At 39.5% G+C, this 25,735-nt stretch overlaps 1 protein-coding gene across 1 annotated transcript in view; it reads right to left on the bottom strand.

Moving 5' to 3' along the window:
• lrch2 (leucine-rich repeats and calponin homology (CH) domain containing 2) overlaps positions 1 to 25,735 on the bottom strand; it is a 69,148-nt gene that overhangs the window by 24,533 nt on the left and 18,880 nt on the right. Inside the window, exons 5-11 of the mRNA XM_079478623.1 lie at positions 25,504 to 25,640; positions 22,661 to 22,791; positions 22,198 to 22,285; positions 13,975 to 14,071; positions 13,139 to 13,236; positions 10,453 to 10,517; positions 1,050 to 1,154 (exon numbers count right to left, since the gene is read on the bottom strand). Coding sequence (XP_079334749.1) covers positions 1,050 to 1,154; positions 10,453 to 10,517; positions 13,139 to 13,236; positions 13,975 to 14,071; positions 22,198 to 22,285; positions 22,661 to 22,791; positions 25,504 to 25,640 — 721 coding nt within the window. The remainder of the gene's footprint in view (positions 1 to 1,049; positions 1,155 to 10,452; positions 10,518 to 13,138; positions 13,237 to 13,974; positions 14,072 to 22,197; positions 22,286 to 22,660; positions 22,792 to 25,503; positions 25,641 to 25,735) is intronic.

The raw sequence follows: 25,735 nt of genomic DNA, 5'->3' as shown, positions 1-25,735 counted from the left end.
AGGAAAATGGTGATTCATTTGTTAGTAAACAGAGGGGATGATCCAGTGCTCGAAGTGGGGCGGTACGCAGTAATGATTAACTACAAGAAATAGCGCTTATGCTGTATTCCAGACAACTGGGATTTCGGATATATCCACCTTAAACCCAGAAATCTGGAACAGCACTCGAAGTCGATCAATACTATATAAAAAAAGGGTGACCAATCAAACAGTACTTAAGGGGTTCTAGAAAATCTAATTACAGAGGCCAAGCAGAATGTGCGCCAATAAAATTGAATAAGACAGAACTTAATTGTCAGGAGGTGGCTAACAGAAAGACGACCGCGTAGAGAGATGTGAGAAGGCAAACAAAACAAAACCAGGGTTTTAAAAAACAAATAATCAATGGTTGAGTCCAGAGATTCAAACTACTTTACTTGCGAATGTGGTTACTGGTTAGTCACATAATGTAATACGTGTGTTTGACTTGACATGCCTAAAATCATAATAGATAAGTTATTTCCCACTTCAAGCACTGGAATGATCCTAATACTTTGATCGGCCCGAGACTGTCTAAAATCAATGATGAACACAAATGAGACTCCAATTGAACAAAAATTCAATTGACGCAATGCAGACATTTTTTGTCCTGTTTTTAAACATTTTGAAAGGCCACTACAAAAAAGCATGTGATTGGTATCTGATGGCTATGCCTGCAAGCCAGAATATTTTGAGAAGGAATCCAGTATAAAAAAGGCCAACAGGACTATCTTAATCATTCAACAACATGTACTGGGTCATGAAAATAGGCACATTTAGACATTACTATTTAGAATAGGGGAGTCACTTGAGGTATTGGAATGAGACCCAAGACAGAAAGATCTAAAGTAAAGCAAGCAGTGCAGAGATGAAAGGGCAGCTTATATTAAAAAACATGTTAATATACAGTATAAATCAGAGGATTCTATTCAAAATATGTGTTGATCTGCATGTGCAAGCACACACATTTTGCACATGTTTTATGGACGGCAGCTCATTTGATCAGACGTGCACTGCAAAGTGCATATTACCTGTTCTGCTGCTCCTGCTGTAGCAGCTGAACTGCGATCTTCCTCAGGTCCAACACCTCCTTCAGGTCATCCTCATCTTCCTCAGCTAGCTGCTCCTTCTCGGAGCTGAAGCAGGACAGAGATACAAAAGACATAAAATGAGATGGATGCTGATTATATTTACAAACATGTAGGGTGTAAATGTCAGGACTCTGTCCTTCCTGTCTTGAGTTTTCTAGCTCCCTGGGCAGAGTCATGACATTGCCACGTCTTTCGGGTTTTTGATGTCTTTTTCATGCCATGCTCTAACTCCAGTGTCGCGTCGTAGTTGTTTTCATTTAAAGTTTGTTTAACTTTACCCTAAGTCTGCTTGAATCTGGGTGATGTCCTCCCCATTTCTGACAGTAAATTTTAGCCACAAAGATGGCCGTTTCTGATTACATTGGTGTCGTGTTTTTCTTAAGGCCACATGCCAGCATGAGTAGCCGCTCATGTAATTCCTGCTTTTTGCTAAAGTTATAAACATTGGAAGGGGTCAAAACCTTTATTTGACGGAGTGAAACAATTTGATCATCTATAAAGTCTCTTTACCGTATTTTATAGTTACCATATGTCACTGGGAAAAATCAAGTGTTACTGTCAATTTACTCAAACCATCGGTTTAAAGGTCTAGAGTGGGATTTATTGCGGCCACTAGCGGTGAGTTTGAGGACTGCAACCAATCTCTTAGTCCAAACACGACGGTGTCCACCACAGTACAAAAAAATGTCATCGGCTAAGACAGTGTGTCTTATATGTTGACGCAGGGAAGAGATCATGCGGACATTAGAAAAACTGTAGAAAGCGCAATATCTTATTTATTTCATAAAATTAAGGATCTGTGGATTTTAAGGATAAAAAGAAAGATAAAAGTCAGGCAGGAGCTAGGACCTAATATTATGAAGATTTCCAGCAGAGACGAGATAGAACCCATGGTACTAAGGCTTTTAGCGGAGAAACTTATCGATATCTATGGACATACTTTACAGCAGAGAGTTGTTAGAAAGATAATCTAAAAATTACCCCCGAGGAGGTTGCTTTTATTTGGATCAGAATGCGAGTAACATTGGTTTTTGCTGTTGGTGTGCTGATTGTACATACCCGTGTCGTCTTCGCTTTTTATTAATTTGCTTTATTATTTATGTGGTCTAAGCTATGATAAAGCTAAGCATTTCATGCTTGCATTGCACAGCACGTTTGAGTGCAGAGTTAGCTAACATTAAATAGCAACGCTGTTAAAATCGTTTGATCTGACAGCAAGATAGCAGTTAAGTGAAAGTTAGCAAACGTTTTACCCCTTTTGTAAAGTCAGGGACAATCGGACAACGTACAGCAGGGCAGAGGGGGAGGAAGAGGAAACACACTTTTTAGAGTTATTTGTCCGTTTAGGGCTACTGTACAAAACATGGCCGCGAATTTCATAAGGTCTTTATACATCTATGAAGACATCGTTTTGTATATTATATAGAATTTCTGTCAATAGATCATCAAGAAAACTCATACTGATACTTTAAACTAAAACTGCGCCCAAATTATCAATGTTACAATCGTTTTGATAACATCTTATTGTCACATCTGGAGCTTTTCAGAGGGTTGTGAAAGAGTATGATGTACACATGTATAATTTTCAATGTGACGATAATTGAACATTATTAAATGTGTGCATAATGTAAACGATTTGAACTTGTTTACCTGGTTTCCTAACAGCCTTTTAGCAAATTTACAAAAGATTATTCCAAGAAAATGCCTGGTTAATTAAACTCAAAGTGGGAGTTTCATGTTCACTGGAACATGCTTCACTAGAATTGATTGGCTTTGACTCAAATGTTTTATAAGTTGTGGTTAACCAATTAAATACAATAGTTCAAATGCAATCCTTAAAGTGATAGTTCACCCAAAAAGGTAATTTCTGTCATCATTCACTCATATTCACTTATATTTTCAAACCTGTAAGACTTTTTTTGGGACACATTTTAAAGAATGTTGGTAACAGAAACCATTGGTCCCCATTGACTTGCATTGTTTCTTATACAATAGAAGTGAATAGGGACCAACAGTTGTTTTGATTATCATCATTCTTCAAAATATCTTCTTTTGAGGGTGAGTAAATAATGACTTTTTTGGGTGAAATCTCTCTTTAACAAAAATTCTAGTGCTTTAATTCTTGATTTGTATTCACCCTTTCTCTATTCCTTTAATGTTTTCTTTATAAAAAGAAACGCAAAGTGTCAGCAACCATTTTATTCTAATTTGTCCATGTCTAGTCTGTGCTCAAAAGTCTAAAGCAATAGTTTACCTAAAAATAAAATAAACATTTTACTACCACTCATGCACCTACATGTCATTACAAACCCAAATGCTATTTCAATTAAAATACTGACTATTGTATTTTAGTATTTGCATATTAATATTTCACTGACCATGTGTTTACAGTCATCACGTCAACACGAACAAACTCAGTTTTTGGGCCTTCGTATTTCTAAAACCTTGGGTATGACACTGTTACCATAAATTTTTGACTCCACCCATTTTTTCCACAAACGACATAAACCGCGGAAACAAATTTGAGAAAGCAACATCCGAAGACTACAGCGACAATGAAACACAGACCAACAAAAGAAAAGACTCATCCCAAAGAATACAATGGATATTTCACTGAATTTACTCGGAATTTACTAGATGACTAATGCATTTGTTTATTTTCTAGATACCGTATCTAGAGACCGTATTTTGGGAAATTACAGATAACAGCTCATCGTCAGACTTTCTCAAGTTCTCTGGAACATTATGACACACAATATTAATCTGAGGAGAAACTCTACCTGAGGACCAGAATCAAGGTGGGCCAGAAACAAACCCGTAGCTCACACATGAACTGGGATGTGGCATGTTTGCTATGTGCTAACAGCTACACCTTGGTTTCAACGTTGGAACATTAACAGACATGGATGTTTATTAAGCCCCCATCCTTTGGTTCCACCCTGTTTAGTTCATTCAAATTTGAATGCAGGCATGATTGTTTTTTTTTCTTTAGACTAATCTGTACAAGTGACATTGGAATATTTTTGCAATTCTTCAGAAAGTGGGGGAATTTTCTGACACCTGGATGCCATCGCATTATTTCCTCTTGTCAGCTTCTCTGGACTATCAAGGTAAAAACAAACCAAATGAGATGTAATAACAAAAGACAACAAATAAACAATAAGCAAATGCTATGGAAATGTTCCTCAACAGAGGACAAAGACTTTCCTTTTCTGGAAACGGAACAGACCTGTTGTTTTTTGGTTTAGCCACACTTCCCTGGTAAGTATTTTGGGAATAATGTGAAAGCCAACATTACACACAGTGTGAAGCGTGTGAAAATCACCTCGAGTGTTGACTGCAACAGTCTAGCGGCAAAATGTCAAATAGTTCCTTTAATAACACCCAATAATTAACCTATGAAATACATTTATTCATTTGGCGCTTTTATCCATGTATGGAATATATAATGTCATTGTGCACGGCATAATAAGAGGTGAAAGGTTTATGGTTTGTGAACATGTTAGGGCGAATGCACGTCAAGGGAAAGGCATTCCAAGAAATCAAGTAAAACATAATAATAAAGAAAATGCATGGTTGCACACACACACACACGCATTTCTCGTGCATTCAGAGAAATAAGTATTTTAGATGTCATGGAACTTCTGACAGATGAGATAATGATTTTGTTTAATGATGCTTTCTATGCTAAAATCTTCTGTCGACAGGAGGCAAAGCTATTCCAGTGACTTTATAAGTCACCTGAAAAAAAGATATATATCTTTATAAAAATATATTTTTACATTTGTGACAAAGATATCATATGTGTTATGGTACCGTGCTATAAAAATATATCAATATTTAGTATTTTGAAACATTCGAAATGTTGCAGTCAGAATGCTTATCAAAACAGAAAGGGAACATAATTAACAGAACATAATTATTTTCTTCATGGGTATGGCATTTAAGGTTGTCTTGTGGTTTCAGAATACTATAGTATACTACATCTTACATATTACACGCTACCCTGTTCGACAGAGTCTTCCAAATGCAAAACAAAACGAGATGAAGGGTGGGCAACCTACTTATTTTGTTTTGCGACCGATCTTGTATGTGTCCACTTTTTAAGCGAATCTTAGAGGCACAGCCTTTTATCTCACGCCGGGTAAAAGGGATACTCCACCCAAAAATGAAGACTACACACAGGCTGTGTCCAAGCAGCGAGCAGAGTTCAATGAAGTGCGGGGCTTGCTACGGAGTTGGGAGGGAATCCGCTACGGCCTGTGGTACCCAGCGGAGCTTAGGATAACGACATCAGATGGGGTACGCACAAGCTTTAAAGACCCAAAACAGGCCAAGGACTTCATAATGAAAAACCTGAAGCGCACAACCTGAAGAGGTGACAGCGCAGATTGACGTTCTTTCCGTGGTTTCTTACATCTTGTGTACAGAGGTATGTTTGACTAACATCCCGATAAAGACTTGGTTTAAGTAAGGGGGATTTTAACATAACCAATCACCACCTAAAGACCGTCAGTAACAACGCAAAACAATAAGAAATTTTCCGCTTTGGGCTAATTTGACCTTGATAACGCATAACATAATGTTGTTCTATTGTGTTCAATAGGCACCAGTATATATTTAATTTTGTACTGGATTTTCTTGTGGAAATGTCGGGCCCTGTTAATGCCTGACTTTTGTTTAAGTTGGTTAAGGTTACTTACATAAGGGGGAATATAGATAAGGTGCTAGAGTGAACATTTATTGAGTGTGTACTATTTTTGATCATAATAAGGATTAGCTGCAACATGTTATTCTGTCTTTAATATAGTTTTGGTGGGACTCCGTCTCACGAGGTAAGCTTTATGTTGTGCGGTAATGTACGACTGGGGGAGTATGCAGCCTTTCGTTTGGGGAGAGGCCAGCAATGGGGTTTTATGAATGATGTGTTTGATTTTGTGTTTATGTATTTTTGGTTGTTTCTGTTGTTGTTTTCATGTTTTGTAGTATTGGTTTTAATTGCACAATGTCTAAACAGGGATCTGTTACATGTGAAAGGGATTTGTGATCGGGTTGTTCAGGTTACTATCAGGCCATTTCAGATACAAGAATATGGTGACCCCTAATTTTAGCGGTGCGGGGCGGGCAAACACTAAATTTACGAACTGGAATACTAAAGGGCTTAACCATTCAGTAAAGCGAAGTAGGGTGTTCTCCCATTTATCAAAGCTGCAAACAGACATAGCATTCTTGACTGAGACACACCTGCTTGATAAGGACCACTCCAGACTCAAGAGAGGGGGCTTTTCCCAGGTTTTCCACTCCAAATTTAATGTAAAATTCCGTGGTGCGGCCATTCTCGTCCATAGAGAAGTGCATTTTATACAGACAAAGACGATCCAAGATAAAGATGGTCGGTTTATTATTGTTCAAGGACATTTATTTAATTTACCAGTAGTAATGGCTTGCGTCTATGCGCCGAACTGGGATAATGCTAAATTTTTCACTGACTTTTTCTCACTCCTTCCAGAATTACACAGTCACCAATTGCTCCTCGGGGGAGACTTAAACTGTGTTCTAGATCCCACTATGGACCGTTCTAGAGCCATACCGAGAACACTTAGTAAATCAGCAGAGACCATTAACGCTTTTCTCCAAGCGTATGGGGTGATCGATGCGTGGAGATATAGAAACCCTGTTTCTAGACAATATTCTTTCTTTTCTCCAGCACATAACTCGTATTCCAGGATAGACTATTTTTTGCTGGACAAGAAACTTCTCCCCCTGTTGAGGTCTAGTGAATATGATGGTATCGTTATCTCTGACCATAGCCCAGTAACAATGGTGCTTTGCTTTCCAGACAACGAGCCTCCACAACGCAACTGGAGACTTAACCCACGTCTTTTGTCTGATGAAGATTTTGTTAACTTCATATCCGCCCAAATTGACTTCTTTTTAGAAACAAACCAATCACCAGACACGAGCCACTCTAACCTGTGGGAGGCAATGAAAGCGTATTTACGTGGTCAGATTATATCTTATACTGTAAGCATGAATAGGAGACGGTCAGCACGCCTTAATGAGTTGATCTCTTTGATAGAGGACGTTGATCATAGAAATTCTGAAGCTCCATCTGCGGCTCTTTGTAAAGAGAGAATAGGTTTGCAGACAGAATTCAATACTCTTTCGTCTGGAGTAGCTGAGGAGCTTTATCTGAAATCTCGCCAAGAATTTTACGAGCATGGGGAACGAGCCAGCAAACTACTAAACCATCAACTAAGACAGTCTGCAGAGGCTGGATGGATAGCAGAGATTAACACTCCAGAGGGGATAACCACAAATCAAAAAAGCATAAATAATAAATTCAGAAAATTCTATGAAGACCTCTATGCCACTGAAAATTGCGATAGCACTAAGTTGGCTCAGTTTTTCAATGGTCTAGAAATTCCAACCGTAGGCCAACAAGACAGGACAGATCTTGATAGGAACATGTCAGCAGCTGAAATTGATCGGGCAATTAAAAAGATGAAGAGTGGTAAAGCTCCGGGGCCGGATGGCTTCCCTATTGAATTTTTAAAAAAATTCTCATTGAAACTAACCCCTCTATTAGAAAATGTATATACCGAGGCATTGGAACGTAAGACTCTCCCTCCTACAATGACCCAGGCCACCATCTCAGTCCTTCTTAAGAAAGGAAAGGACCCTCTGGAGTGTGGATCATTTCGGCCTGTGAGCCTACTCTGCTGAGATTACAAAATCTTGACCAAGGTTCTGGCTAGTAGATTGGAGTCTGTCATGCATACAGTGATACATCCAGATCAGACTGGTTTTATTACTGGGCGGCAGCTCTTTGGCAATATAAGAAGGCTTTTTAATATTGTTTATTCCCCGGAAACTCCACTTACAGCAGAGGTTTTGCTCTCTCTCGATGCTCACAAGGCATTTGACAGGATTGAGTATGAGTATCTTCTTGCAACTCTGGGAAGGTTTGGATTTGGACCGGCTTTTTGTTCATGGATAAGGATCCTGTATGCTACCCCGCAGGCCTCCGTCCGTACTAATAGAATCATCTCCAATTATTTTCCTATAGGGAGGGGGACAAGGCAGGGCTGTCCATTGAGCCCACTTCTGTTTGACCTAGCCATTGAACCACTAGCGGTTACACTTAGAGGCGCCGAGGGGCTCACGGGTGTTGTCAGGGGGGGTCAAAATCATAAACTGTCTCTGTATGCGGACGACCTGATACTGTACCTGTCCGATCCTTGCACCTCTATTCCTAAGGCATTAGAAATTATTATGGAGAGATTTCAGGCTACAAGATTAATCTTACTAAGAGTTAGCTCTTCCCTATTAACGACCAGGCGCGACAGATGTCTTTTGAGGCATATCAACTGAAAGAAACTCGCGACACTTTTACATATCTTGGCATTTCAGTAACCAGCAAATACAAGGATTTATTCAAGCATAACTTTAAACCAGCCCTAGAAAGGGCTAAACAGGACCTTTCCCGTTGGTCTACGCTGCCGTTATCGCTTGCTGGCAGGGTTAACTCTGTCAAGATGATAATTATGCCCAGGTTCTTATTTTTATTTAATACAATACCTGTTTTTATCCCAAAATCTTTTTTCAAAGAGTTAGATAAATCTATATCTACCTTTATCTGGAACAAGACCATCCCACGAATAAGGAAGTCGCATCTGGAGAAACAGAAAGAGGCAGGAGGCCTAGCTCTACCAAATTTTTTACTACAATATTATTGGGCAGCTAATATCTATAAAAACTAATATACTGGGTCTCTGCGTCTTATGAGGGGGGTGGACCTGAATGGGTTGAAATGGAACAATATTCCGCTCATCCGGTGTCTCTACCTTCTTTAATATGTGCGCCATTCCCACTCAGTAAGATGCGTCTTACAAATAATCTTATTGTGGGTGGCTCACTTCGAATATGGTCCCAATTCAGGACCCACTTCAAACATAAACAGGCTATGTCCTCTCTCCCAATCTCAGCCAACGCACTCTTTCCACCCTCACTCATGGATACAGCATTTAAATCATGGTTCAGGAGTGGTCTGAAGCGGGTGAAGGATCTTTTTAGGGATGGTGTGTTCATGTCATTTGAGCAGCTGATAAATGAGTATTGTATCCCCAGCTCCCATTATTTCAGGTATCAGCAGGTGCGTGTCTTCGTTCGGAAACATTTCCCTTCCTTTCCGTTACTCTCGTCAAATAATTGGATGGAGGAGTGGTTGGAGAGGGATCTGAACCAAAGAGGAGGAGTGAGCAGAATATATGAGGATATTCAGATGATGGCCTTGCCTTCGCTTGGTCATATCAGGGCTGGATGGGAGGGGGAACTAGGATTTGGATTGTCGGACATATCCTGGCAAAGCGCAATTAAGAGAATACATTCAACTTCGATTTGTATCAGACATGGTTTGCTTCAGTTTAAGGTGCTTCACAGGCTTCATTTATCTAGGAGTAAGCTTGCCTGGATGTATCCAGATGTCGACCCGACTTGTTCTCGATGCCGTCAGGCCCCGGCTACCCTCTCTCATATGTTCTGGGCTTGCCCAAAGTTAACAGAGTTTTGGTCTTTGATTTTTGACACTTTTTCTTACATTTGTGGCAGAGAGATAAGCCCTGCTCCTGAAATCGCAATATTTGGTGTGACCCCTACTGGTGAGGCGATATCTGGTGCACAATCAGACGCCATTGCGTTTTCATCCATACTGGCCAGACGTCTTATTTTGTGCAACTGGAAGACAGACGCGCCTCCCACGCACAGGCGCTGGGTTGAGGAGGTAATGGCAAACTTGAAACTTGAGAAGTTGAAACACACGATCAGGGGTTCAACCCAGAAATTTTATGTGGTCTGGCAGCCATTTCTGGACTATTTTAATTCACGATTTCTTGCTGGGACTTAATTGATATATTTTTATTTTATTTCTTTCTTTTTTTTTTTTTGTCATGTCACATATTATTGTGTATGTTAGGGTTGTTGTATGGGGACTTGTTAATTGTTAAGTGTTTACAATTTAAAATCCAATAAAAATATTTGAATAATAAGAACTGTTGGCTGGTAACATTATTCCCAAATATCTCTCTTTGTGTTCAACCGAACAAAGAAATGTATACATGTCTGGAACAACTATAGGGTGAATAATTCATGTCATTTTTGGGTGGAGCATCCGTTTAAAAACATTGAGTAAATAAAGCTTTAAACACAAATCCCTTTATCCCATTAAGCTGGCCAGTATGATAAAAAGAATGTAAGTACACTGACGTCAATTCCCCACATAGATTAGTTTTTTGTAAAACAAGAACGCTTGCATCATTTCTCCTAATGAATGAGGAACACTTACCCAGAGTCCTCTTTCAAGTTTTCTTTGTCTTTGCTTTGGTGTGTTCTCATAACTCTTTCAAGCTCCTAAATATGATAAAGAAAAGCTTATATGAGTCCATGCAGCTGTACAGTCTATATCCCTATTAAGATGTGATTGGTTTCCTTAGGAGAACCGATTCATGCTTCACAGATGTTTCACTTCCCTGAATTTGGAAAGTGGGATGACAGATCTGTTTCACAAAAGTAAAATAATATGCAGGTCTTTAAGGTTTTGTCTAAACTGAACTACAGTGGAATTCTGAATATACACATTAAAAGTACCATCATATACAGTCATGTACAATTACGTATGTGTGAATCATGCATCTCAAAACTCACATCAAATACAAGACACTGGTATACCAAAACATGCACAATGATGTTAACTCTATTTAAATATAAAGGTGTGTAATCTATTGTTCTCAGTTTATTATTGTGTGTAATCTATAGGTACAGTATGTGCATTATTGTGAGTCATCTATAGGTCTGTCTGTATTACAGTGTGTAATCTATTGTTCTCAGTTTATTATTGTGTGTAATCTATAGGTACAGTATGTGCATTATTGTGAGTCATCTATAGGTCTGTCTGTATTACAGTGTGTAATCTATTGTTCTCAGTTTATTATTGTGTGTAATCTATAGGTACAGTATGTGCATTATTGTGAGTCATCTATAGGTCTGTCTGTATTACAGTGTGTAATCTATTGTTCTCAGTTTATTATTGTGTGTAATCTATAGGTACAGTATGTGCATTATTGTGAGTCATCTATAGGTCTGTCTGTATTACAGTGTGTAATCTATTGTTCTCAGTTTATTATTGTGTGTAATCTATAGGTACAGTATGTGCATTATTGTGAGTCATCTATAGGTCTGTCTGTATTACAGTGTGTAATCTATTGTTCTCAGTTTATTATTGTGTGTAATCTATAGGTACAGTATGTGCATTATTGTGAGTCATCTATAGGTCTGTCTGTATTACAGTGTGTAATCTATTGTTCTCAGTTTATTATTGGGTGTAATCTATAGGTACAGTATGTGCATTATTGTGAGTCATATATAGGTCTGTCTGTATTACAGTGTGTAATCTATAAATCTGTCTGTATTATTGCAGGTAATCTATAGGTCTGTGTATATTATGGTGTGTAGCCTATAGCTCCGTATCTATTATAGTGCATAATCAAGTTATGTCTGTATTATGGTGTGTAATCCATAGAACTCTGGAGGTTGACCATTTTGGCAGGCAATCAGAGAGAACGCCAGAGCGGCTGTAGTATTGGTGTTGACAGTGGTCCAACAATAATTTAAAACTAGACTGTTTAGACTGTACAAATCTTACTATTTTAACATGGTGGACAGCTGCTGTGTGCCAGGATGTCAGAACAGGTAGGGGGAAAGCAAAAGGAAGTCCCCAATAGACCAATAAATGGCTAACTCCAACAAAATGTGCTGACCAACACATGTCACTACTAGCGTCAGCTCTTCCTCTCTGTCGATATGCTGCCAAATCCGAAACAAGACACATAACAGCAGGACTTGCCTAGTCCAGCTGTGCAATCGCAGTGGGCTCCTAACACAACCATATCATGTCTGACCACCACCCATGGCTTCAATGGAGGGTCATTTAGTTTTTTGGGAATGTTTAACCAGCAAGCTATAAACAAGGACAGCTAGGGTCGATTACGTTTGCTAATAACACAGTTGACTTACCCTTCCAAGAACGACAAAGCAGGTTAAAGCCGGCAGACTCCAAAGTTGAATAGCCATTACAAAATTCATGTCAATTTTTACCACTCCAGGCTTTTAAAGGAGTCTCAGAGTAGGACAATGAAAAGTTGATGCGGTAGTTGTAGATATTAGCATCCGGCAGGTCAGCAAAGCTATCCATTTTTTATCGATACACGTTTAAAGCACCCTGGGGGCATTATAGGGACCTGTTATGTTTAATCTATTAAATCCTGATATGCACAGGTCTATGTATTTTGAATTAAAGTGCGAAGTGAACTCTGTTGGCTTGAAACTCATGTTGGCGCAATTCATTTCATATCCGCTCCTGGCTGTTCTTGCCTGCCAGCATGGCGGTGTAAACAGAAAAAGACACGTGACTGCCAGAGCTAATAGGTCTGTCTGTATTTTAGTGTGTAAACTATTTAGCGAATCTGTATTTTGGTATGCTATCTAAAGGTTTGTCTGTATTGTGTATAATCTATAGGTCTGAGTACATCATGTTGTAGCATATGGGTCTGTATCTATTAGTGTATAATCTATAGGTCTGTGTGTATTCTATAGGTCTGTATTATTGTGTGAAATCTATAGGTTTTTTCTATAAATCTATTCTGTTTGTATTATAGTGTGTAATATATTGGTCTGTCTGTATCATAGTGTGTTATCTTTGGGTCTGTCTGTATTATTGTGTGTAATCTATAGATCTGTGTATATTATGGTGTGTAGCCTATAGGTCCGAATCTATTAATGGTGTGTCATCTATAGGTCTTTATATTTTAAGTCTTTAATCTGTATGGTAGGTCCACATACATTACAGCGTGTAAACTATAGGTCTATATATAGGTCTATTGAACTGTGCCAATTGAAGGTCTGTGTATTACAGTCTGTAATCTAATGATCTGTCTGTGTTAGATTCTCTTATAGGTGAGTATTAAATAGTGTACCTTTATACATGACACATAGGGTGCACTGTTTTGGGTATCTCCCTCAGAAAGAGCCTCTTCATCTGGATTTAGGTCAATAAAGTCATATGGATCCTGGTCTGCAAATATTTCAGATAACAACAGAAACCTTGTTATTGCCAAACACAAACTTCACATTATGTCTCATACCTTTGTAATAAATACCAACAGCAAAGCCTTGCCTATAATTATCTGAAGGGAATCACACATCAAAGCTGTATTCCATTACAGTAAGCAAAAGTCTCAAATAAAGGGGGAAAAAAGACATGAAAAAGACTAGCTTTGTGGTTAAAGGCATTATCTGCAGGTGTAGAATTTCTAATAACAAAAAGAGGAGAAAAAGTGTTGGGCAGATTACAATCCAGTGTCCCACAGTGTGGAATAGATGTGGGGTAAATGTTTAGTTTTTTTACCCTCTATTGCATGAATTTATTTATTTGTTTAAAAAATCTGCATGTCTTTGGACCGTGAGGGAAACTGGAGTATCTGAGGGAAACCCGCACTGAGAACTTGTCTACTCTACACAAAATGTCCTCCTGGACGAGACTGAAACCAGGATCCTTCTGGATGTAAGGCAAAAGTAGCTGATTTTGCACCAGGTTATTTTGGGAAAGAAGCAAAAAAGGCAGACTCCTATTCGTAGGGCTACATTTGACAGCGGTAGAGAAAAAACTAAATGCACAAAGACAACAGGTAAATGCTGCTAACATTAGATTTCTATTCATGTTTATGTCTAGAACTACCGTTCTGTGGCATGTGTTCAGCCAACAAACATACACATGCGTTTGCCTAGCAACACTGTGAAAGCACATACGCACCTTTGTTTGTGTCCAGCTTTGTGAAGAGTATGTGTGCATCTACCCGCGCTGTCTCAGACACCTGAGAGTGCAGACTAACAGTGTCATCATCAGATGGCTAGAGAAACAAGCACAAAAGAAGAATGAAGAATTTTCTTTTTTCTTTTGCAAATAAAGCCCTAGGGCTCCTGTGAAAAAATTTGACTTGATAAAATTCATCAATTATCCACTATAGTCAGATATCTTCCCATATTAATGAAAAAACATTTGTATGTTGTGTCTTATCTTCGGGCTGTCTGGTAAAAATTTGACATGATCTCTTGGGGGTTTTAACAGTAGGGAAGCAAAGATGTTCACATGGTAAAATAAAAAAAACAATGCATTGGTTTATCCCATACAGCCTGATAAATATATCATCTGAGTAGGGCTGGGCGATATGGCTGAAAACTGTATCACGATATCAGTGTTTCATATCGGTCGATATCGATAATTATTGATATTTTTATGACCCATTTAAAATAAGGACCAGGAGAAAAATATTGTACATTTAAACATTTTTATTTTAAACTTAAACTTCCTCTGATCATAATCCCCTCAGTTATTGAGACAGAAATGTCAACACAATCATGCAAAACTCAAATAATTAAAATGTAAACATAAGTCTAAAGTCACAATGAACACTTAACAATTATCTCTTAACATTTAAGGTGCAAAATGAAAATAAAATGTAAGAAATGCTTAATAAAGTGTCATACAATAGTGCAAAGTGTTAAATATAAATAAAGAAAAACCTGAGAATTTAGTGCAAACTTAGTGCTAGGAAGTTCACTAGCTGTTCACCTTCTGGTGAATAAAGTTTTTTAAAATATGTACAATGTTTTGTAAACAAAGAAAACTGAGGTAGACTGATGTACATCTGTAACATAAATAACAAACCTGATACAGTACAGTAACATTGTTAGAAACCTGCAGAAATATGAAAAAGTAACAAACGAGTCTTCAAGTTATTCTTCCTCTAATAATACTATTTACAATTTCCTCGCTCGCCGCGGCACTCATTTTCTGCTTATCAGTCGCCGGTTTCTGAGAGGAATCCAGCAGACCAGCACGAGACAACGAAACAGCGCAACCAAACATGATACTGTTACACGATTGGCTGTTAGCTTGTCACTCCCTACGTTGCTAGGCTACCAGAGAGCGAGTGCCTTTGTTCATGCAACCAAACTTGCTTTGAAACCTCTGGTTTCTTCATGGGTTTCTTCCGACGAAGAAAAAAAAAAAAACTTTATCGAACTTTTATCGAGCGCATTTTTTATTGATATTGATTACATGTCTATCGCGATACATATCGTTATCGTTTTATCGCCCAGCCCTACATCTGAGCATATTAAACCGACCTGGGTTGACCAATTGAGTTAATTGAGTCTATTATGTGAAAAAGGGAAAGTTCCCCCCAAAATAAAAATGGGGTCTCTGCGGCGATACTGGCTTCTGCGCTTGAGAAGGAAGTACGGGCCTCTTCAGAGTCGGTCGTTGCGGCGATCCTTGCTTCTGCGCTTGAGATGGAGGCGCGGGTCTCTGCAGCGATAATGGCTTCTGCGCTTGAAAAGGAAGTACGGGCCTCTTCAGAGTCAGTCGTTGCGGCAATCCTGGCTTCTGCGCTTGAGATGGAGGCGCGGGTCTCTGCGGAGGGGGTCTCTGAGGCGATACTGGCTTCTGCTGAGAAGTGTGCTGTGGCTGAGTGCGAGACGGGAGTGCTGGTCCCTCAAGAGGCGTCAGGAGTGTTAGGTTTTGATATGAAAGTGCTGGTGATTGTTAAGGTGGTTGCTGTGGCAGTGAGGTGTCCTGCTGGAGATATGACGGCTGAGGTGGTGGAGGTTTGAGTTGAGAGAGGCATTGACTAGGGTTTTCAGGGGGTGGTCTGGATGATTTGCCTTGGTTTTGCAGACCTGTGGAATCATTCTGGGATGAGATTTAGAGGCCGTATAGTTCCGCCTTGGTCATTCGCCTTGTGAAAAGGACGTCCTCGTTGGAAAGGTTGGATGGGGATCGTGTGACATGCTGAGGCGTAAGGAAAAGGAGGTGGAAACCTTTCTGGAAGAGGTGACAGTGTACCCTCTTGTGCTTTTGCGACGCGCTTGGTGGCACTGAAAGATTGGGGTTGGCAAAACTTTTGTTGACAACGGTAGTTGACATGGTGTCTGAGACAAATTGTCGATGCTGATCTGAAGAAGGTAAGATGTTTTTCCTATTTATAAGAGAGCTCGCTTGAGCTGATTAGATTAGATTAGATTCAACTTTATTGTCATTACACATATACAAGTACAGTGTAACGAAATGTAGTTTAGGTCTAACCAAAGTGCAGTTAGCAAGTGCAGGATATACAGTTAGAATAAATACAGAATACAATATGAGAGAATATAATACAGTGGGCATGGATTATAAGAATATTTTGCAGTAGGAATGTTCTATGAAAATATGACAGAAGGTATATACTATGAACAATATATACAGATGGCTATATACTATGAACATTAATGTACAGGTGGATATGAACAGATAATAATTTAGACTAAAATAGTGCAAGCGACTTAGGTATGCATAAATTATTGACATTGGCTATTAAAGTTGCAGTGCAATAGGTGAGTTAATGCAGTTGTTGAAGTTACAGTGCAGTGGATGAGTTAATGCAGTTAATAGGTTGCAGTCCAGAAGATGAGTTAATGCAGTTTATAGGTTACAGAGCAGTAGATTAGTTAATGCAGTTATTGAAGTTACAGTGCAATAGATGAGTGGATGCAGTTACTAGAATTACAGTGCAGTAGATTAGTTAATGCAGTTATTGAAGTTACAGTGCAATAGATGAGTGGATGCAGTTAATAGAATTACAGTGCAGTAGATTAGTTAATGCAGTTATTGAAGTTACAGTGCAATAGATGAGTGGATGCAGTTAATAGAATTACAGTGCAGTAGATTAGTTAATGCAGTTATTGAAGTTACAGTGCAATAGATTAGTGGATGCAGTTAATAGAATTACAGTGCAGTAGATTAGTTAATGCAGTTATTGAAGTTACAGTGCAATAGATGAGTGGATGCAGTTAATAGAATTACAGTGCAGTAAATTAGTTAATGCAGTTATTGAAGTTACCGTGCAATAGATGAGTGGATGCAGTTACTAGAATTACAGTGCAGTAGATTAGTTAATGCAGTTATTGAAGTTACAGTGCAATAGATGAGTGGATGCAGTTAATAGAATTACAGTGCAGTAGATTAGTTAATGCAGTTATTGAAGTTACAGTGCAATAGATGAGTGGATGCAGTTAATAGAATTACAGTGCAGTAGATTAGTTAATGCAGTTATTGAAGTTACAGTGCAATAGATGAGTGGATGCAGTTAATAGAATTACAGTGCAGTAGATTAGTTAATGCAGTTATTGAAGTTACCGTGCAATAGATGAGTGGATGCAGTTACTAGAATTACAGTGCAGTAGATTAGTTAATGCAGTTATTGAAGTTACAGTGCAATAGATGAGTGGATGCAGTTAATAGAATTACAGTGCAGTAGATTAGTTAATGCAGTTATTGAAGTTACAGTGCAATAGATGAGTGGATGCAGTTAATAGAATTACAGTGCAGTAGATTAGTTAATGCAGTTATTGAAGTTACAGTGCAATAGATGAGTGGATGCAGTTAATAGAATTACAGTGCAGTAGATTAGTTAATGCAGTTATTGAAGTTACCGTGCAATAGATGAGTGGATGCAGTTAATAGAATTACAGTGCAATAGATGAGTGGATGCAGTTAATAGAATTACAGTGCAGTAGATAGGTTAGTGCAGTTATGGAAGTGGTCCATTAGTGCAAATGAGCATTCAGTTAAATATTCCCGGTGTGTAAGTGAGCAGTATAGAGTGCAAATGATGCTGTGTGTGTGTAAACAGTCCGGTAGAGCAGATACATGAAGTACTGGTGTGTACAGTTCAGTCATGCATGCAGCCCTGTAGTGCAATGTAAACAATGTTATAGCAGCATTGGAGTTAAAGGTAAGAGAGGTAGTGGAATCAGTGGGGGGCAGAGTTCAATAATGAAACAGCTCTGGGAAAAAAGCTGTTTCTTAGTCTGCTGGTTCTTGTCCGGAGGCACCGGAAGCGTCTACCGGAAGGCAGGAGAGTAAACAGTCTATGAGCGGGGTGAGAGGAGTCCTTGAGAATGCTGCGAGCTCGTCGCAGACAGCGTTTCTTCTGGATGTCCTCAATGGCAGAAAGTGTAGTCCCTGTGATGCGCTGGGCTGTTTTCACCACCCGCTGCAGTGCCTTGCGCTCAGCAACAGAACAGTTCCCGTACCAGACTGTGACACAGTTGGTCAGGATGCTCTCTATCGTGCAGAGATAGAAGTTCACCAGGATAGTTGAAGACAGTTGGTTCTTCTTCAGTGTCCTCAGAAAGAAGAGACGCTGGTGAGCCTTCTTAACCAGGCATGAGGTGTTGGTGGTCCAGGACAGGTCCTCCGAAATGTGAGTCCCCAGGAACTTAAAACTGGAAACACGTTCAACAGCCATCCCATTAATGTGGATGGGGTCGTGTGTGCCTCCTTTCGCCTTCCTGAAGTCCACGATGATCTCCTTTGTCTTGGAGGTGTTAAGGAGCAGGTTGTTGTCTGAGCACCATGTGGCCAGGTGTCGGACCTCATCCCTGTATGCAGTCTCATCGTTGTTGCTGATGAGACTAATCACTGTTGTATCGTCTGCAAACTTGATGAAGGAGTTAGATCCGTTCACAGGCCTGCAGTCGAGTGTGAAAAGGGAGTAGAGAAAGGGGCTCAGTGCGCAGCCCTGTGGTACACCACTGTTGAGGGTGGTGGTGGTGGAGCAGATGTGGCCTAACCTAACAAGCTGAGGCCTGTTCGTCAGGAAGTCCATAATCCAGTTGCAGGTAGGGTTGTTGATGCCTATGTTTCCAAGTTTGATGATTAGTTTGGAAGGGATGACCGTGTTGAAAGCAGAGCTGAAGTCTACAAACAACATGCGTGCGTAAGTGTCCTTATTGTCCAGATGTGTGAGCACAGAGTGCAGCGCCATGGACACTGCATCATCCGTGCTCCTATTGTTGCGATAGGCAAATTGGTATGGGTCCAGTGTGGGTGGTAGGGAGACCTTTAGGTGTGCCAGGAACAGCCGCTCAAAGCACTTCATAACAATGGGTGTGAGTGCTACAGGGCGGTAGTCGTTAAGGCATGTCAGGTTCGAATGTTTTGGGATGGGCACAATGGAGGTGGATTTAAGACATGCTGGAACCACTGCTTGGGCGAGGGACAGGTTGAAGATGTCCGTGAAGACCCCAGCGAGCGGCTCCGCACATGCCTTGAGTACACGACCAGGGATGCCGTCTGGGCCAGCAGCCTTGGGCGCGTTGATCCGGCTTAGTGCTGTGTGAACATCAGTGGAGTTAAGTGTGATGATTGGGTGGTCAGCAGAGGGTGTGAGCTTGGTAGCTGTTTCCTTATTGTCTCTCTCAAAGCGAGCATAAAAGTCATTAAGCTCGTTCAGGAAGACGGCATCTGTGGCTATGGGGGTGGAGTGGTTGGGTTTGTAATCACTGATGGCCTGGATGCCCTGCCACATGCGTCGAGGGTCAGAATTAGAAAAATGCTCCTCTAGCTTCAGCTTGTAGCAGTGCTTGGCCTTTTTGATGCCCCTCTTCAGATTTGCCCTGGAAGTACTATAGGCCTGTGCATCATCCGATCGGAAGGCAGTGTTACGTGCTTTCAACAGGAGGCGCACTTCCTTGTTCATCCATGGCTTCTGATTAGGGTACGTGGTGATCTGCTTCTGGGTTGTGACATTATCAATGGTGGAATTAATGTAGTCCAATACAGATGAGGTGTAACTGTCTATGTCCGTGTGAGAGCCACTGGTGGCCTGAGAAGCAAACAGACTCCAGTCTGTGTGTAGAAACCTTTCCGGGAGTGAAAAGTCTGCCCCCGCAGGCCAAACCTTGATGGTCTTCACTGATGGCTTCACACGATTAATGAGATTAATGTACTTGGGGGTGAGGAACAAAGAAAGGTGATCAGATTGACCCAGGTGGGGGAGGGGGGTCGCGGTGTAAGCTTCAGCCATGTTTGTGTAGACATTGTCCAAAGTTTTGTTTCCTCTTGTGTGGCAGGAAACATGCTGGTGGAATTTAGGGAGCACTGTCTTTAAGGTAGAGTGATTTAAATCTCCCGCAACAATAAATGCAGCCTCCGGGTGAGCAGTCTGTTGTTTACTGATGGCTGCATGAAGTTCTTTCATAGCAAGCTTGGCATCAGCATCCGGTGGAATATGATAGGGTAGATGCAGTGATTGCTGATGGTAGAAAAGCTTTGTTCTGCTGAGAAAAATATTTGGAAGAATGCTTCTAACCAAACTATTCCTGGCCACCATTTACTACCGTAGCAGGAACATTTTTAAACAGATTGAGGGTGAGTAAATGAAGACAGAATTTGAATTTTTGGGTGAACTGTTCCTTTAACACTAGGATGAACGATAAGGTTGTACTCATTCTGATATAAGGATGAAGATTACTGATAAAAAATGTATGCTGTATTGGACATTTGTATTGGAGTATGTGCAATGCCTGGGATCGAACCCATGACCTTGGCATTGCTAGCGCCATGCTCTAACCACTTAAGCGTTAGTGGTTAGAGCACTTTTAAAACTGCATTTAAGCTGACATCGCTATTTTCTCGTCTTGAGTTTCAGTTTGGTGACAAGTATGTATCATGCATGCATGTATTTGTTAACTGGCGAACAATATGGCAATTTTCCGGGATCATCTCTGTGTGAAAGGCATTAATGATGTACGACTTACTTTGACGGGTGAATATCCGATCTGCCGGTTTACATGACATTCAATTGGCACATATCTGATTTATTTCCTCATATGAATGAGGCCTGAAACCGATCTCGAATGCATGCTTTTTTTTCCTGTTTACACGGTCATAGAACACATCCGATCACATCCGATTACACTGACAGTAAAAACAAGGCAAGCAAATTTGCAGCTCTGTATTGTCAAGTATAGAGTATGAAAAGTTTAAGTGAGCAAGATTAACCTGCAGAAACCAGCTCAACACATTTAGCCAATTCCCAAAGAAATTCTAAACAAAAGTAACCAGAGTGAACACCTGCCAGGTACCTGTACAGACATCAAATACCTGTCCAAACATCAAACAACTGCTACTTTAATGGTGTGTTTTAGGCATGGAAAAAAAAGATTTGTTCCACAGAACTGAAACAATGTAGGTGTCTTCAAGGCTCCCTGTCAAACAGCACCCTGTGCCAATAAAATGTAATCAACATAGAAAAACAGAACTGCTATTTGGGCTCTTACTGTAGCTTTCTTTATGCATGCACTTTAAAAGGTGTGCCTCTGGCTGAAAGTCACTACAGTCTCTAGTTCTCCTTTCAAAAGAAAAATCCTAAAATAAAGAGCAATCAAAATATATTGGCTCATATGGCATGCTATTAACAGAGACACTTGCTATTTGTTTCCATCATTATCATTTCATGAATCACATTTTTTGAGTTTGTACCAACAAAAATATAAGATCTGTACTGTATTATGATTTCTGGCTTCAGTTACTTCTGCATCTAACTCTCTTGTTTTTTTAACCCTTTTTTAACTTTTTTGTTTCGTTAGACTTGTTAGAAGAATTTAATGAATTGCTAGCAATGAGAGCTTTACATTCTAATGATTTTATCTGATTTGAAGGTGATGAAATCATAACAAAATTAGAAACATGTGATAAATCATAACATAGGGATAGGACTGCATTATGCTGAAGCAAAATGTGCAATCATCAAAATATATTTTTAAATACATTTACAAATTGAACATACAGTACATGATTTACATTTACATTATTACTTTTTGATTCTGATGCACATTTGCAATATTTGGATATACTGTGCAGCCCTACAAAAAGATGAATCGTAAAATATAGGAGAACACTGCCCTAATGGAAGGGTCTCCTCTCCAAGCAGAAAAATAAAAGAGCCAATCCCTGATTCTTTCATTCCTGTAATTTGAGTTTAACAGCTTGTTTGGTCTTGAAGCGCATTGGCGATTTGAAATCTGGCATTGACACAAAACAACGGCAAGATTTTTGGTCTCGCCCCATTTCAAGGGTAGACCTTACTCAGAGCATCCATTGTATGTACTTGCTAGGCAAAAGGCAGTATATGTATTTGTGTGTCAATACCTCTGTAGTCGAAAGCCTTTTGTCACCATTGTCGCTGCCAATACCCGAGTCAGGACCGTGATTTTTACTCGGATAGAAATCTTCCATACTAGACGAACACACATTCATGTACAAAGAGACAAGCGCACAAAACATCATCAGTGATGCAAGTTGGATGCAAAATAAATGCAGTTTAGCTGTTTTAAGAAACGAGTGGAAAAATATTATATAATAGGGGAAATATAATACATATATAATATAAAAGAGGGAAAATTGTTGAAATGAGAAAATTTGTGTAGTAGTGACCTACAACATTTGGGCAGGGGAGGAAAAAAAATATTTTTGCGTTGTGATGTGAGTCACCAGTGGAAATACAGCCAGTCAACATGTTTATGGGTGCATGAGACTGGCGTTATACGCTAGCTGATGTAATATAAACATGATCACAAGATGACATAATCATGACAGGGACGAACATGACTACCTGTCTGTCAGCTGCTGAGGTAAACAACGTTTTCCCAGTGAGGGCAGGTCAAGTGTGTCTGGTTTCTTATCTAGGCGACACGCCTGTAGATTTAAATACTTAAAGATATGAATCTTTCCTTTTAGACAGATCTGAAAACAAAGAGAAAACAGAAGGAAATAAGGAAGTAGTAACAACACTGACATAACATACATAAACTATATAATCATTTAATGATGTCATAAATCATATAAAAGTACAATTAAATTGTTCAATTAATCCCTCTAATTTTGCTAAACAACCTTGTACGTGCTTTTTGTACTAAATACCTCAGTCACTATGACGCCCACCTTTCAGTAGAATAATCATTTGATGATAGCAGCCCACCTGTCTACACTGTAGAAACTAAAGCACTGTATTATTTTTCTGTCTGGGAGTGTTGCCAAAGTACAAAGTTCCAAAGAAAAGGTGCAACAAAATCCCACAGAACATTCCAAGCAAACCTTAATAGCAACTAATTTCCTTTACACGTAGAGCAGAGAGAAAATGTGCGTCCTAGAACATTGCATGCTGGGACAGGAAAAGCCACAATAAGATAAAACATGATACAAATTTATAAGTTATCAGATTCAGAAGGGTGGAAGTTCACAAATCCCTGCATCTTACATGAGGAGGACGGAATAGACCGAACAACACAGAAGAGGTTTTGGTCTTAAAAGATGATATGTATGACACTATTGTTGTAACAATGAACATGCCAGACACATGCCAGTCACAACAATTATTATAAAAAAATGTTAGCTCCGAATTGTAATGGTTTTCGTTGCATACTCTCCCAAAATTGAATCTGTGTAACCTTAATATATATTTGGCAGCATATTACGATTAAAGTATTTTTTGACACAAAATTGTTTTGGACAGAACCCAGATGCAGGCAGACTCAAACTTTTATTAAATGAAAACCCAAAATGGGGAAAACATGCACAAAAAACAAGCAAACAAACACCTAGAAAACAAACACTTCCCACGAGGGAGACAAAACAAAACATTGTCTTTAGAAAAGCGAAATAATAAGTTCACAAACTGTAAACAGGAACCAGGGTAATCCACCAACACGAGAAACGGGGACACTATCGTGAGTGCACGACATCAGTGTTGAGAACAAACGCAAACAATGCACCGACACTGAACAGAGGGCAACTGGGACTATATAAAGGGAGAGACTAAAGAGGAGTAATTACATGGGGAGAGTGGTGAGAGGTGATGGGAATGAAACCCTAACGAGATTGAACAACAGAGCAGGTGATGGGAATAAAACCCTAACGAGGGTGAAACATAGAGCAGATGATGGGAATGGAACCCTAATGAAACAATTACGGGAGAAAGGAGGGCGGGGCTGAGAGACATCACAGGAGGTCTCCACACGTAACACAACAGAAACCCGAAAGACGTGGCGATGTCATGACTCTGCCCAGTGAGCTAGAGAACTCGAGACAGGAAGGACAGAGTCCTGACAATTTTTACTGAATAATTATCAAATTGAATTTTGAGGCATGTGAAGATTCACATCTCCACATTGAATGGTCAGGATGACGTAGTTTCACAGTTCATTAATGGTTGATACATTTTGTCCTGAGGTCATTCTACATCTTAATTGAGAATGAATCAAGCTGCTAAAATAATAATATGCATCATTCCAAACTGTGGCATACTGTTTCGAACATATTCCTTTCGCCATTTTTACAAAATATACACCAACTAAGGCATGTACACTATGGTAGAATATAACAGCTGGACAGCATTATATGAATTATAGCATGTAAAGTTAAAAGTGTACTTTACTTTAAAGTGCTAATGTTGTGTAAAGAGGGTTCTGCAGGATGACTTTTTGTGTTTTGTTAACTCAATCTTTTCTTAAATAAACAAGATTTTACTGAATCAAGTTTAATGAACTATGTAATCAGGGTCAGGGGCGGCGTTTGCAATTTGGAGGTCCCCCAAAACACACTTGTGATAAAAGACATATTTAATTCAACTGAACATATTAATTTAATATATTTAATGATATTTTATCAAATATTACACTTTTAACGCATTTTTATGAATGGAGTCTAGCCACCATTCATTCAATTTGTTTATACAGAACTATTTTCCGTGACATGATCAGCTATCAACAAATCTTTTTCATAGATTGTGATGACGTATTTCCACAATAACACTTCGTAAATTTTGGATCCTTAAATAATGCAAACATTTATTATTGTTTTAATTGAACAGGGTATATACAGGAATCATGGAGTTATATGTACTACTTATTATGACCTTTTTTAAGACCTCGTCGCCACTTCAAGTTTTAACCGGTTACACTGGCAACACTTTAACTTGTGACGCTTTCCCACTGCATGGTACCGTCAGGTTTAGTACGACTCTGCTTGGCACAACTCACTTTGTTTCTTCCACAGCAGTTAAGTACCACTTAAATGTGGTTTCGTCATAGTTGTGCCGTAGCATCCTTGTAGATTGCACTGGCTTTATATGGATTTCTTTTTGCAAAAAACGACAATGTAAGACAGACTATATTACTTGTTGTTTCTTGAAAAAAATATGACTTTGAGGGTCTTTTCATATGATTTTGGTGAAACTTTTGCCTCAAGCCCCTCCGACCCTGATGCGTGAGCAACGTGATGGGAGGGAAGGGCTCTTTTTCGAGTGCAAGTGGAGGCCCGTTTCAAGCAAAACAGGCGAAACATAGCAAATGCCGCTAGATGGCGCAAACACCCAAGCATTAAAGACAGACAGTATAAGCACTTGAGCATTTCATCCGTTCTGTGCAGATACACAGCAACGGATACATTTGGACATACCTGTGCTGGTGGAGATTGCATGGGATTGTTGTCAAGAATGATGTGCTGTAACTGTTTGAGTTTTCTGTAAGACTGAGGGATTTCAGTGATTTTATTACAAGAGAAATCCAACCTGATCAACGGCAGATCGGACAACTCTGTGGGAGAGAGATAAAACAAAGAGAAGACAAAAGAATATAAATGAAACAAAGATGAAAGGATATGCAGTACACTGTATATGAGTTACTTGATT

The sequence above is a fragment of the Barbatula barbatula genome, assembly GCF_947034865.1.
Source record: "Barbatula barbatula genome assembly, chromosome: 2".
NCBI classification, from domain to species: Eukaryota; Metazoa; Chordata; class Actinopteri; order Cypriniformes; family Nemacheilidae; genus Barbatula; species Barbatula barbatula.
This window is presented reverse-complemented; position numbering and strand designations above follow the sequence as displayed.